This window comes from Cornus florida, unplaced genomic scaffold, assembly GCF_030987335.1.
Source record: "Cornus florida cultivar Cherokee Brave unplaced genomic scaffold, ASM3098733v1 CherokeeBrave_3.0.0_Hap2_Chr11, whole genome shotgun sequence".
Lineage (NCBI taxonomy): Eukaryota > Viridiplantae > Streptophyta > Magnoliopsida > Cornales > Cornaceae > Cornus > Cornus florida.
The window spans coordinates 68,038,916-68,054,432 of record NW_026775581.1 but is presented as its reverse complement, the minus strand read 5'-3'; the positions used below and the strand labels follow the sequence as shown (position 1 = coordinate 68,054,432).

The window sequence follows — 15,517 nt, the reverse complement described above, 5'->3', positions numbered from 1 at the left end:
GCTCTGCCCCGCAGTAAAGACGAACTGAGAACTAAAAGACAAAAAAGGATTTAAAGCACCTCTCCATTGTATCTGTACAAATAGAATAACCCATTTATAATGAATTGCAAAGGAATTCTAATCCTCACCTAAAAGTAAGAAAGATTCGTGAATTTCCTGAACAAATGGTGGAAAATAGAAATATTGAGTAGGAAGACACAGCAGTAAAAATTAAGAAGATGGTGAAATAATACCAAATATACAGTTACACAACTGTCAAAACATAAATTAGTACAAACCAAGAACAATCGAATGTTGGCCACAAGGTCCCAACTGCACTTTGAAATTTCCCAAACCATACTGATCTTCATTGAAATCCAACAAAAAAACACACCACTACTATCATATAGGTACCGAATACATAGGTCCAACAAGTTCGGTTGATCTAAGACCACTGGAACTCTACACAGAATTCAATCTATCGACCATGCAATCGATACATTCTGACTTTGAACTAAATGTTACCTGAAACCAATTCAATCGGTTGATCATTCTATCAAAGCTCTCTGGATCGATCAAAGAATAATTTCCAAAATCAAGGTCAAACTAAGGTATTTACTAAAGTCCATTTACCTGATACCTATTTGTGCAATTGAGGATGCAAATATTCCACATGATCATCTCATTTTTTGTCTGCCATGTCTTCAAAAAATGTCCATAAACAGCTCAAGGCACTTTGATACATTACAACTCAGGTTTTGGGTAAGATATGCCAATGACTAAATATCCGAATACAAACTTACAGAAACATTGATCATTTCCTGCAGTCTAACCAGGTAAAGGTTCTCCTCTTTAGCCCTTCCAAAAGACTGCTCTCAAAATCAACTACATACAAGCAAAATAACAAGTGTCTGTAAACACCAAAAAAAGAGGTCCCGCAAAATCCAAGAAATAAAAATAAAAACAGAGAACTAGATACTCTCTCCTGTTTTCAACTAATCACAGATGTACAGTCCAATAAAAAGTAAGAAGTCCAGCCACGCAAAAGGTTCTTTAACTTTCACGAAGTCCATCTTCAAGTGACTGCAAACAAGCAACCAGCAAAAGAAACTCATTCACACATGCTAAAACGTAAATATATGATACCCTAAATTTGCTAGTAGCAGATACAAAAATCATCGGCAAGGAAGATAATACAAAAAAAAAGAAAAAAGAAATGGAAGTGAAGTGTATGGTAGGTAATATAAAAACACAAGATACCAAGGTTTTGCATACATCCATCAACACTGAATAATTTTGTTTAGAAAGAAGATGGAAAGGAAAGAACATATAGCTTGTAGGTGGAGGAGGAGTCAAAAACTAAACCTCTCTGATGTGTTCCTACATCCTGTATCGTTACAATCTAACAGAAGCACAAAGACAGAAAAGAAAGTACCAAATTAGAAACGATTCATTATATATATGCTTCTGCAGTAACGTAAAACCACAAATGAACATAAAGCTGAAAATGAAATGCAATATAAGAGAATCTCAAAACACGGACGACGAAAAAGCTGATCTGATTGAGACAAACAAAAAAAAAAAAACTCACACTGCCCAACTCAACAAAGTTTTTCCCAAAATAGCACAAATTTAAGCCAGAGGTAACAAGTAAACAGTTGCTGCAACAGGTTGCTCCTGCATCTCACCAATCAAAAGCAGAGGGAACTCTACGTATCAGAAAGAATCAACTGATGTCCAATCAGTCTCATCGAAGGAGCAGCACTGCATTCCTGAACAGCATCTTTAGTTAAACCCACACGCTAACAGAGCTCAAAGTTGACAGTTAAAACCTAATGCATCGTTACTAACAGCGTATAGAATTATTGAACCATCCAGAATTGTCATGGAACCCCTACAAGATGAAGTGACAAGCAACAGCAATAGCTATATTAAAAAAAAAAAAATTAGATGTTCACGAACAACTCTAGGCACTTTTGACACAATACAACTCAGGTTTTGGGTAAAATATGCCAATCACTCAAAATCCTAACACAAACTATCAAGCTGAAGGTTCTATAACAACAACAGCTATATATCATTCTCATCATGCTTATAACAATTAAAGAGCAAAAGATTGATCATTTCCTGCAGTATAACCAGGTAGAGATTCTCTTACTCTTCCAAAATACCTTACTTGAAATCCACCTTAAGGTCAGGTCAAAGAAAAGCGACTACAAACAAGCAAAATAACAAGCGTATGTAAACACCAAAAAGAGAGTTCAAGGAAAAATCAAGAAGATAGAACAAAAAACTAAAACTCCAAATTAGATTCTCTCTTTTATTCTAAACTAGCAGGATACAGTCCAACAACACAAGTAATAAGTCCAGCTATTTAACAGGCTCTTAACTTTCACCAAATCCGTCTTCAAGTAATAGACTGCAAACAAGCAAAAAAGTAACGACCAACCAGCAAAAGGAACTCAGTCACACTGGCGAAAAAACAAAAAGCAAGAATAAAAAGAATTTTGCCTAGACAGGATTTTACACCGTGACCTCAAGGTTATGAGCCTTGTGAGCTACCAAACTGCTGTGTCCTGCACTGAAGAGAATAACTGAGAACTAATAGACAAACGAGGATTTAATGCACCCCTCCACTATATCTGAACTAGTAGAATAACCCAAATAGAAAAGGGGTTCCCATCCTCACCTAATATTTCAAGTAAAAAGGATGCATGAATTTCACAGCAAAGGGCACAAAAGAGAAATGTAGATGAAGGAAGATTTAAAAAATGGGAAGATGGGGAAATAATACCAAAGATACTGTTACACAACTTTCCAAACATAAATAATCACATACCAAGACTAATCAAATGCTGCCCTGCCACAAGGACCCAACTGCGCTTTGTCATTTACTGAAGTCCTTAATGAGATCCTACATAAAATCACATCACTGCTATTATACAGGAACTGATTCCTGAGTTTGAACCCTCAAATTTTGTAAAACTTAAGTAGCTCTCAAAATAGTGTATCACCGTCTGGAGGACTGCAAACCACCCAGAAGTAGAAAGTCAAGAAATTCCACAAATGAGGGGGAAAAATTATACTAATATGCTCCATTCTTGCAAACAATACAAGGCAACGCACAAGCAACAAGTCCACGACCAAGAAACCACAAAACAAAAAGGAGGTTTTGTTCAACAATGCAATGACCATATGCCCATCCAAAATCAAGTTCACCTAAATTTGTTAGTAACAAATATAAAAATTATTGGTAAGGAAGATAATACAAAACATAAGATGCCCTTATGAAAGAGAAGTGTAAGTGAAGGGAAAAAAATAGAAAGAAAGAAAGAAAGAATTTGCAAGAAACCCTTCAAAGCACAACCATTCCTAAGTTCTGTACCACAGCAAGGACTTCGAATGAAAACCTACAAAGCAGAAAATCCATAGATTTTGTAACTCAGAAATGTCTTCATGTCTAGCTGAAGAGACACTCCTGATATAGAGTAATCAAATGATTCAGCAATAACTATATTTAAAACCAAACAGTAATTATGTCCTCAAGCTTATCAAAGTTCATCAGAAATTAAGAATTGCTATCAAATACACAACATTGTTGCATGAAGTTCCTAAAATCGACTTAATTAAATAAATGAAAACTGTAATGATAACCAAATAGGAAAAAAGACACTTCAGCACTCGAACGGGATAAAAATTTAATGAAATCATCGATAAAAATCATATTTCATTAATTACAGTGGCAGGTTAATTTAGGGAACACCAACTTGATCTCAGAAGAAGTGAAGTGAAATATGACAACTTCAACAGAATCAGGAGTACAAGAGGTAACAATGAAGGATTTTAGTTCAGAGCCTAAAAAGACCAATGAAAAAAGAAGTGATGCCAAAAAGACAATTATTGAGGAGTTAAGTTCTTCATACTGACTTGATGTAAGATTAAAGACAATTAATCAATGATGGGATTTGAGTGCCTCCAATGTATTTTTGTGCATTGTACTTTGTGCGTGCCTGCAAGCAACTGCGTGCATGTGTGTTTTGTGGGAGGAGGATGGGGGCCGGGGGGGAGTCCATCAATGAAAAATATTTGATAAACATACGTTCATAAATTTACAGAATTAGGAAGTTTTTCTCATATAGCCAATGTTCTTGATGTCTCTCTTTGGAGACAAACTTACACCAAATAACTAGAAGTAGAAGACTAGGTGAAGGAAAAGTTACTGTGATGTTAGTCATGGAGTTAAATTCAATAGCTGACTTTAGATGCGCCTATTTGCTGCAGCTTTTAAAATAGTTTATTATTCTAGGAGTTATGAAAAATAGAAAACAAGGTCGAAATATGTTCCATGTACTATTCTTGAAACAAATTTTAAGAAATGGAGTTAATACAGTCAACTTTCTTGCAGAGAATAATTGGTAATTTAATCCAAATTAAGATCTTGCGAAATGGAGGGAAGAGGATTCTAAATCACAAAGGATCTCGGGATGCGGATGGAATTCTTGCTTATTTGAAGAAACAGAATCAATGTTGACAATTCATGATTGGTGTTTATACTTTTTTATTGCCCTTGTCTATTAAAATCGCATTTTCTGGTTGTTTCCTGCAGTTACCAGGTGGTTGGCACCCTAATATTCGTTGTTTGGAATTGGGGTTGGTCTGCAAGAATTTTTCTATGATCAGGTGCCGAATGATTTGAGTGTTGGTCTTGCTCTCTACTTTAGAGTCATCGGCATAGGGAGCTTCCTGAGCAGCTTTCTAATCTCTGTCATCCAAAAGCTAACTGTAGAAATGGTCAAGATGGTTGGTTTTCAGATAACTTGAATCGAGCACATCTCAATATCCGTTGTTTGGAATTGGGGTTGGTCTGCAAGAATTTTTCTATGATCAGGTACCGAATGATTTGAGGAGTGTTGGTCTTGCTCTCTACTTTAGAGTCATTGGCATAGGGAGCTTCCTGAGCAGCTTTCTTATCTCTGTCATCCAGAAAGCTACCAGTGGATATGGTCAAGATGGTTGGTTTTCAGATAACTTGAATCGAGCACGTCTTGATTACTTCTATTGGCTTCTCGCCGGATTGAGTGCAGTGGAATTGGTAGCCTACTTGTACTTTGCAAAATCTTACATATAATGTTTCTTCCATTTTGTTTGGGGAGCTTCCAAAGATCCAATCATTCTAGTCTTTTTAGTTTGCAAATACTAGGGATTGAGTACCAAGAATACCATGTAATGGTGCACATGACATGGAACAATATTTTAACAGGTGATTGTTTTCATACCTAATTTGAAGAAAGGGTAAATAAAAAATGAAAAGCACACTAGAGAACTGAAGAAGACAAACAGCCTACCACAGTGATCTTGCGACTGTCCTCACAATACCGTGCTCAAGAAGAAATCAACCACCTTCAAGTACATAGTCCTCAACAGAGAAATCAACCACATCTTCAAGTACATAGTCCTAGACAGAGAAATCAACCACATGATCACATCTTCAAGTACATAGTCCTCCACAGAGATCTACTGACGTCGCCTACACAGTGGTATGGCTACACAACCAATTACCAACCTGAGGACCGTCATACTCATCAACTCTCAAGAATCTAAGATGAATATCAGCTCTGAAATTCTATCGCAACTTCAGAAAACTCTTTTAATTTTTGTGGATTTGGTGGGCGGTGTAGGGAGAAGATGGATGGAAACAGTAAGAAGTATAAAGGGTTTGATGCCAGCAACAAGGATTAGATGTTTGATATCAAATTGGGTGTTAATATTGTGCTTTTATTGATTATTTCCGAATACATAGACTGATGGACTTTCGTCCAGTCAACTTATTTGTAGATAAGTATAGGTAATTTAATCAGTAACGCACAACCTACGAAAACCTAGGAACGAAGGATTTAAAAAAGGTGACTTGGTGTAAGATTAAAGACATAATCATTTGATAAAAATAGTGTGCCTCCTAGGTATTTGCATGCATTGTATTTTGTGTGTGTTGTTGTTGTATGTGTCTGTGTGTGTGCTCAACTATCTTCAAAAATAACTATCCTCCCAATTTAAGAATCCCAATAAATCCCTAACTATCTTCCCAATTTGAGATCATCCAAAATAACTACCTTCCCAATTTGAAAATCCCAATGAATCCCTAATTGTATGGATAATTATACCTTGAAAATTTTAAAGATCAAACCATTTTATATGAAGAAAAAAAAAAAAAAACATATATTTAATTCAACAAAAATTCCAAACCAGCAAAGAACCATCAAAAATAACTATCTTCCCAATTTGAGAATCCCAATGAATCCCTAATTGTATGGATAATTATACCTTGAAAATTTTAAAGATCAAACCATTTTATATGAAGAAAAATATATATATATATTTAATTCAACAAAAAGTTCCAAACCAGCAAAGAACAACCATATGAGAAAAACACAGAAAATCTTTGTATTGCTCAGTCATCATAATCAACATAAAAAGTAAAAACCACCCAATCACCAATAAACAATTCACCACAACAGAATTCCATATTTAAATATGGCATATTATTTTCTTCCAAATAAAAGAAAAACAGTTTTTACCGAAAAATAATGGATAAAGATCAAATCGTTTATATGGAAAGAACAAAATTTTCCCTCATAATTTGTAATTATAATAAATAAAATTTAATTCAACAAAAAAGTTTCAAACCAGCGAAGAAGTAAGGAGAAAAACACCTAAAATCTTTGTCTTGCTCAACAACACATACACCACAACAGAATTCCAAGAAATATGGCATCAAAACTTTGATATAACTATGCAATCGTAAAAGCTGCAAAATATTTTCTACCAAAACAAATAACCCTAATATCCCTATAAGAACTCATTGTAAGAACTCACAAATCAGGATCGATTCGACCAGAAACCCAAGACCTAAACGAGTCGCTATTGGCAATTTGACTTTGCGAATGAATTTATAGAGAGCGGTGGTGGTTTTCAAGGGCTAGGATTAAGCGGTTAATTTTAATCTAACGGTGACAAATTTCCCTATATAATATTGGCGTATACAATACGCGTTTATAGGCGGTGGAAATAAACCACGTGTAATAAATTATACGTATTACTTAAATATATATTTTATAAATATAAATATGAACAGGTCTACGCGCCATCACAGTTTGACCGTTGTCAATAAGCGTGTTCTATCACGTGGATTTCATATTTGTATTTGAAAAACTAATAATAATAAGAAGGGTGGTGAGGCAAAAACACTATCTGGATAAGCATGTAAGGTTTTTGAAATATATATATATATATAAGGTTCTCAAAAAAAATTAACATTTAATTTTGAGGACAGACTGGTGAAAAGATTAAAGTGTTTTTCTATAATTGAATGAAAAAAAGATATAAAAAATTAATAATTAAAAGTGAAGTGACTAAAGTGTTCATCTTCTTTTTTCTTTTTCTTTTTTCATATTCTTATATAACATTATTAGAAGCATGGTTGGCAGTCGTGATATTAGTTGTGATTGCGGTGTGACAGATTCGGCCAATATCGGTGTAAATCGGCCAACTCATAAAATATGTAACGGTATCGAACCTTTGAAAAAATATAACGGTATCGAACCTTTGAAAAAAGGTTACGGCCGATATACAGCGAACCATGATCGGAAAATAAAATGGTATTTTTGAAATTTTATATGTTACAAGGGTCATGTGCGATTCACGTAACTAAATTTGTTACCAAACAGTGATTTCAAGCCCTTTGATTATTTTTTGAAATTTAACACACTTATATGTCTTAAAAAAATCTTATGGGTGATATTTGTCCAAAATTTAAACACTAATAATAATAATGTTATAACTAAATACTTAAAAATAAAAAACACTAAATAGTCATATTTTTTATACAATGATAATAATGTTATAATAATGGCATTTTGGAGTTTTTATAATTAAAAATTTGATAAAAATAGACTATTTACATATATTAGGAATTTATATGTAAATACTAAATAGGAGTGTTTTTTGCATATTTTTTATACAATAAGGTTTTTTTTTTCACTTTACCCCTCTTCAAAATCAATAAAATATAAAAAAATAATTATTTTATTTATTATATATTTAGAATTAGACTATTTACATATATTAGGAATTTATATGTAAATACTAAATAGGAGTGTTTTTTGCATATTTTTTATACAATAAGTTTTTTTTTCACTTTACCCCTCTCCAAAAACAATAAAATATAAAAAAAATAATTATTTTATTTATTATATATTTAGAATTAAACAAAAGGATTTGTTTAATTTAGGTGTTTTATCCTTCAAGAAATTGTTTCTGCTTCTCTCATTTTTACCTCTATGTGTATTTTCCAAATTTAAAATAAATTTAATATTAGAAAACCCCTTCAAATTTTGCAAAATTTTGGAAATACAACCTTATAAATAACAATTCTGAAATACAATTTTAATTTGTTACCCCAGCCTCGACTTCAGTCCATCCTGTTTTTTTTGGAGGTCCACTAAAAATTGTCAAATACAACCCCATCTGTCTCTCTTCCCATTTTAATCTCAATACCCTCGCATAATATCCATTTTGCAAATAATATTATAAAATATTATCCAAAACAGTGAGTTGAACAATTTGCGTCTATTTTATTTTTTTCAATTTTTTCTATTTTCATTTTATTCAAGTTGCCGCCTGCTTCTGATATACGATCAATAATTAAAACTAAATAATTCAAATAAGGATGTCAATTTAACGCGTAATCAAAACTAAAAAGTTGAGAGATAAACAAATTCATTCATTTTTTCAATGTAAAAATTTATCATAAGGCTGTCGATAGAACAATGAAATGTCTAAACACTTGTAAAATATTATTCAAGAGGGAGAAATAGCAAAAACCAAGGGACAAAAGTCACAAAACAAATAGTGACAGAATTCAAATTTTGTTGCTTTCATTTATACGTACGAGTTAGTCATGATACATCTAATTAGGTTTGTAAACGGATCATATTTGAATGAGATTAGGTTTAATTCGATCCAAATAGATATTTTATTAAATTCATAAATAATTTTTTGTTAATCAAATATCTAATCCGATGAATCCAATCCAAAAAGAATATAACCTTTTGTTCAAAAAATTTAATGACAAAAGAGATTACCAGACAATGACTAAGAAGAGAGAGAATCTGTAGAAAAATAAATAAAATATAGTAGAAAAGTAGGTTTTTAAATTTTTATTAAAGAAAAAACAATGAAGAGAGACAAAATAGAGAATGGGAAGAGGAAGAAGAATGATAGAAAACATTTTAATAATATCTAAATATTATTTTGGATAAAATGCAAGAAACTCCCTAAATTAATGATAAATTTATAAAAATAAATAAACAAATAAAATTGAACTGCAAAATAGAACCTCAAGAACTATCGATTTTGTTACAAATGCCCATCCGGCAAGCTTTTGTACAAGTATGACCGTTATTAAAGCACGTGATTGTCAAATGACACAAAGGTTACACTAAATGACCATAGCACTCTTATAAATATGAAAAGACTTTAATTAATGCCCTTCTCCTAACTAGGACATTCATACACCTCCTAGTTTAATTTCTCAAAAATCCCCAAGATCTGTTTCATCTATCTTCCTCATCATTGTGCCCAACCATTTCTTCCCCAAAAATCCGTAACACACACACACTCTCTCTATATATAGAGGCATGGGTGTGTGATCAAAGACGAGGTTCATAAATGGTAGCATGAAGGTGCTCGCATTTTCTATAGGCACATTGAGTAATTCGAGACGGGCATGAGTCTGGTAATCTCATGCCATGAATTGCTGAAGATAAGATTTTTTCTTTTTTTTTTTTTTTTTTTTTTTTTTTTTTTTTTTTGACACAAGTATGTGTTAAGGGGTGAGTTTGATTAGTTGTTGTGATTGGTAGTTTATACGTCATCACATACTTGTGTTAAGAGGTGAGTTTGATTAGTTGTTGTGATTGTTAGTTGATACCTTAATTGTATAACTCTCAAAATTACATAGTTATAAAAAAAGGTAACGTGTCTTTTGATTTTTCCGACCAAGTTAGTTGTCAAAGTGTCCTTAAATGCGACATCAATAATTCAGTTCTGGGTTGACCATAATTTAAAATCAATTTGTTTAACTAACTGAATATTGGATTAGGATATAGGATTGAATATTCCACTTCATATCCTAACTATCAAGTCGAAATCGAATCAAAATCTCATCGTCTACATCTAACCAAGCTGTGTTACATCTCCAAAATGGGGGGAAAATTTTCTCTCCAACAAAAAAGATTATGTTATCTAGTTATAAAACAAAAATTAAAGAAAAATAAACAACTCTGAATCAATTTCTTTAAACTATGTTTGGTGTCCATGAATGGAATGGAATGAAATGCTCATTCCAAGTATTCTTTTATTTGGTATATAATTTAAAGTGAGAATGGTCATTCCATTGGAATGAAAATTCACAATTGGGAATGAAAATTCAATCCACAACTAAACGTATGGAATGGCCGTTTCATTCCCAAATAAATTTTTTAAGAAAATCAAATTCCCAAAAAACCCTCATGTTCCAAGTTCAAAAACTATCCCCACTACCACTGCCTTCCACCACCACCACCACCACCTTATACCACAACCATCGCCGCCTTTCACCATTGCCACCTCCATTGTTTTTCACCACCGCCACCATTGTTGCTGCCTTCAAACACTGCCACTGCCTTCCACCACTACCACCTCCATTGCTTTCTTCTATTGTCATTGCCACCATTACCTTCACCACCACCGCATTCCACTACTGCCACTACCACCATCACCGCCACTTCCATTGCCATCACCACCCTAACCTCCACCACAATTGCCAGCTCCATTGCCTCCACCACCGCCACCGACGTCCACCATCGTCATCGTTTTCCACTACTACCACTACCTCAATTGCCTTCCACCACCCCTGCTACCTCCACTGTCCTCGACCACTTCCGCCATCTTCACTGCTATTTCCATCACCACCACCGACACCGACTTCCACCATCGCCTTCCATAACCACCACCACCTTCACTGCCCTCGACCACTATCGCCAGCTCAATTTCTACCACCAGCACCACTACCACCGCCACGATCACTACCGCTACCGAACTTCCATTATCGCCATCACCTTCCACCTCCATTGCCTTCCACCGCCACCTCCGCTGCCTTCTACCACCTTTACTATTTTCCACCACCACCACCTCCCACCATCATAACCTACACCATTGACGTCTTCCACTACTATCACCACTACTTCTTCCACCGCCACTGCCACCGCCTTCCACCAACACCACTGCCACCGTTCACCGCCACCACCACCTACACCACTATCGCTTTCCACCTCCACCACCATCACCGCCATTTCTTTTAAAATAATTATAGAATAATGTTTATTTTATTAATGTAATTTATTTTTCATTAAGAGAGGTATTTTATAAAATTAAATTGTAAAGTCGTTCCGTTCTAAATTTTAAATTTGTCCAACCAAACAGTGGAATGGTAAAACCATTCCATTTCTACACATTTCATATTTGTAACATAACAATAGAATAAGAATGACCATTTCATTCTATTCCAATTCTCATTTCATTCCCACTTGCATTCCATTCAATTTCTGTATTTGCATTCCATTTCATTCATGCATACCAAATGCAACAAAAGTGTAACATAGGAAAAAAAAAAAAAAAAAAAAAAGGGGACAACTAAATTATAATAATAATAATTGCAAATTTTTTTGAGGGTATTTTGGCAATTTTAGCACTTGTTAGGTTGCCCTAGTGCAAGGGTATTTATTCATTCTGAACTCTCTGTATCCTCAACTATTTTTTATCATCAAAGTGAAATTCATACAACTCATTAGATGTAGCCCTGAATTTTGGATAAACCAAGAAAAATCTGTATATTCTTATTATATATGTGTTTTGATCTTTTTCTCTTTGTATTTTCTGTATTTTAAATGAATTAAGTAAAATCTGTGTATTCTTATTGCATATGTGTTTTGATCTCTTTCTCTTTCTTGTACTTTCTGTTTAATTTCGCAATACATATAACTCACTTTCTTACACTTCACGAACTAATTCATGAAAGAGATTATCAGATTATCACATTCCCATAATTCAACTAGATGCTATATCTGAAAAGCCCCTTTTTCGTGGTTGTAAAAAAGAATTTTTTGTTCGAATCCATTCATTTGGGAGAATTAGTTGGCCGTCCAGTAACAAGTATGATAGTAGACAGTCTTCGAAGAAACAGAACAAATAAATAAAAAAATAATTGGAACATTCAATTTTGGGGATGCAAGCATTGCTTAAAATAAGTATCTAAAATTTTCTAATGCACTAGCTTCCAGGTTTGACTCTTTGTTGAACAAAAATCAGTGCTTACTAATCCAGGTAGCATTCTAATCATAGATATTTCTATCTTATTACATTACATTTCAGAGAATCTGGTGGAAAAGCCACACGAGAGCAAGAAGTGGAAGTTTGAACTTGGGAAGGGGGAGAAGTTGCACGATGCCTTTTAACTATGCATTTTTTTAGACCGTGTGCAAAACTGACAGTATCTACATAGCGAGCGTGCAAATTCATTAATCATGCCTACCTAAAGAAGTAAAGCTCAAGGAACCACACGACAGAACAAGAATGCAGAAAAACTTTGCACATAAAGGAAATTAAAACTGCATCTTAATTTAATGTGACTTCATATGTTACAACGACGACGACGAACAAAGCCTTTTTTACCAAACTACTTGGGTCTGGCTAATCCAGTGAGCAGAGATTGGAAAACACAAATAGGAAGAAGAATGTACAGAATGTCCTAAGGTTTTCTTTGGGTTCTAACAGTACTCATCTCAAAGAGCAATTTCTTGAGAAAATCAGAGTGACTGCGGTAATAATCAATCCACAAACATAACTGCCTTATTGCCTCCCTCTTTTCCTCTCCCACGCTCAACATACCTTCCTCCTTCTCTTTTACCATATTCTCCAATTCTCTCACCTTGTTCTCTAACTTCCGTACTCGCGCTCCGAATCCAAATAACTCTGCTTCCTTAGCATCCATTTGCGCCAGCAGACAATCCGCGTCTTCCTTTACATGTTTTATAGCATTAGTTTTCCTCCTCATCCAGTCCTTTGCAAACTTCACTTCGCAAGAAACTTTGGAAATTTGATTTAGGAAGTTTGCACTGCAGTGCTCGAATCTTTGGACCATAGAGTCCAGTCTTGTCAGCATGTCGTTCGCTGTCAGTGTACTATCCTTGCCCTTCATAATTGCTACTTCATTAGTTGCAGCCCTTTCTTCGAGCTCCACGTGTTCTTGTTCAAACCTCTCTTTTATCTTCCTGAAGCAATCTTTGTTCTCGATGAGTAAGTGTTCTGCCACTCGAATCCTCCGGCTTAAGGGACGAAGATGATCTTCGAATTTCTTGCAAAACTCTTCCGCCATTTCTTCGCTTTTCTGGCTGCTAAGAGAGTCCACCTTTAAACCCTCTTTATCTTCTAGCATTCTCTGCTCATTCAGAGTTGTGCTTGCTAGCTTCTCTGTCAAATGTTCTATTTGAACAAGGAAAAGTGATATTTCTTGAGTTTGTTTCTCAAGGTTAGATTCTGATTCACTTTTCTGCCTGCTAACGGACTTCGGTTCCTCTTGCAAAACATTGAGCTGATCCGTTATGTCCTTGACTTGGGCCGATGCTTCGTTGCTTTTACACACATCTTCAAACTCGGCTTTCTGAATTTGTGGAGTATCCACCTCCATTTGCAGATTGTTGGAATGTGCCATCAAGTTTTCAATTTTAGACATTAGAGAGTTCTCATTTTCCTCAAATTTCTTATGAAGAGCAAAAAATACATCTTCTTTTTCTTTGGATGCTGTTTCCAGATCTAAAATACGGGATTCTAGTACTAAATTTTGATCTCTTGCCTGTTTAGCTTCGGTTGCTTTATGTTGAACTTGCTTTTCAAGTTCTTTCTTCTGGTTCTCCAGCTCAAGTTTCAAACAGGTTACCTGGCTCTCCAAATCCTTTATCCGAGCTGCTGCTTCACTCTCATGAACCTGATGTGACTTGGTGAAGTACGATAATTCCTTCTCCCTTTCTTCCAATTTCTTCTTTGATTGGCTAGATTCATCCACAAGTTTTTGTTTTGTGTTCTCTGTATGCTCGGCTTCAATCCTTAGATCATTAATGATTTTCTCCAATTCGGGTATATTAATCAAAGATGCCATGCATTCCAAAGTTAAAGCTTCATTTTCTTCACCCATTGAGATCAATTTATTCCTCAGGTTAGTGACTTCTAAATTTGAAGTTTCTAGTTTCTGCTTTAGGTCATCTATCACCTTCTGAAGCTCACTCCTTGATTCACTGGTTTTACCACCTATTTCATCAAGGGAATATTGTGATTCCGAGTCTGAGCTGGATGTCGAACAAGAATAGCCTTCCTTTTTTTCTTCTCTGCCATCAACTTCTTCCCTTACCTTTCCTCTGAGATTATCGTAAAGTGCATAAAGTGATTGGTACTTTCTATGGAAATCCTGAATAAATTCAGCAATTTCTGAGTTTTTCATTCTAGTCCCATCTTTCTCGTTTTCGTTCTCGTTCTTTGCAAGCTTCATGATTTTCGTCACTTTGTTGTCGATCTCTGCAAATTGACATCAAACATGTAACACCTGAATTTTATACTTCAAAACCAAACAATGTGATAAGGATGAATAGCTTAAGAACTAGAATGTCACGAAAGAAGCATGCTAAATGCTCAAACCTCATACTAGTCATCTTGAGAACTAGGGTATAACCGAGAAACATGTCAAATGCTCAAACCTCACACTAGTAATGAAAACTTGACAAATTCAAGCAAATGATCGATGCCTAGGTAAAGTAACTGAACAAGGAGAGAGAAATTTCACATTAGATTATGAGGTACCAAGAACAACAAACTTGAGTACTCCATTGTTGTTGTTGTTAGTTTGTGAGCTAAACGGAACATGTTATTTTTCAGCTTTTTGCAACTCCATCAGTCCTTTTTATTTCTTAACTTTTCGCAAGTAATATCATAATAACAAGTTAAGAGGGCACAACCACAACTTGCTATGAGACAGATGTAAATAGGATTTAAGGAGTAATGTGGCCTTGCTTAGTTCATTCAAATCAAACATGCTTCTGAAATGAAATATATATACATATATATATATATTCGTACGTTTTCCTACTTTAAAATAATGTTTCATTTATCATTTCTATTAAATAGAAAGAAAATTCTATTTACAGGTCTATTAGCACATTCTAGCTTTAAAAACTTGGGCAATTTATATAAGGTTACCGAGTCATGCCAAATTAAAAATAATAATAATATAAGGGTTTTAAGTCATGCAAGGCTATCCCACCGTACCGAGATCAGGAATGAGCAACGAACTGCGCAGCCGTTCCTGTCCCCCGAACCATGAAAAGCCACCTTCCAGGTGACATTGGGCTGATAGTAGAGCTTCATATTGCGTTCCTTTGGGTTTTCTAGTGCT

General features: G+C 34.6%; 1 protein-coding gene and 1 long non-coding RNA gene across 4 annotated transcripts; both read right to left on the bottom strand.

Moving 5' to 3' along the window:
* Positions 1-204: 204 nt before the first annotated feature.
* On the bottom strand, positions 205-6,897 carry LOC132286039 (uncharacterized). Of its 3 annotated transcripts, XR_009472655.1 has the most exons (4): positions 2,819-6,879; positions 1,571-1,751; positions 1,345-1,381; positions 205-1,062 (listed from the first exon to the last, which is right to left on the bottom strand). It is a non-coding gene; the product is annotated as an uncharacterized LOC132286039 (long non-coding RNA). The 3 variants fall into 3 exon arrangements; XR_009472656.1 differs by having other exon boundaries at positions 205-1,751; positions 2,819-3,004; positions 6,853-6,897; XR_009472654.1 differs by having other exon boundaries at positions 205-1,751.
* Positions 6,898-12,823: 5,926 nt separating this feature from the next.
* On the bottom strand, positions 12,824-14,617 carry LOC132281232 (COP1-interactive protein 1-like). Its single transcript, XM_059782955.1, has one exon. It carries the CDS (start codon positions 14,615-14,617, stop codon positions 12,824-12,826), a length of 1,794 nt encoding a protein of 597 aa, XP_059638938.1.
* Positions 14,618-15,517: the final 900 nt, after the last annotated feature.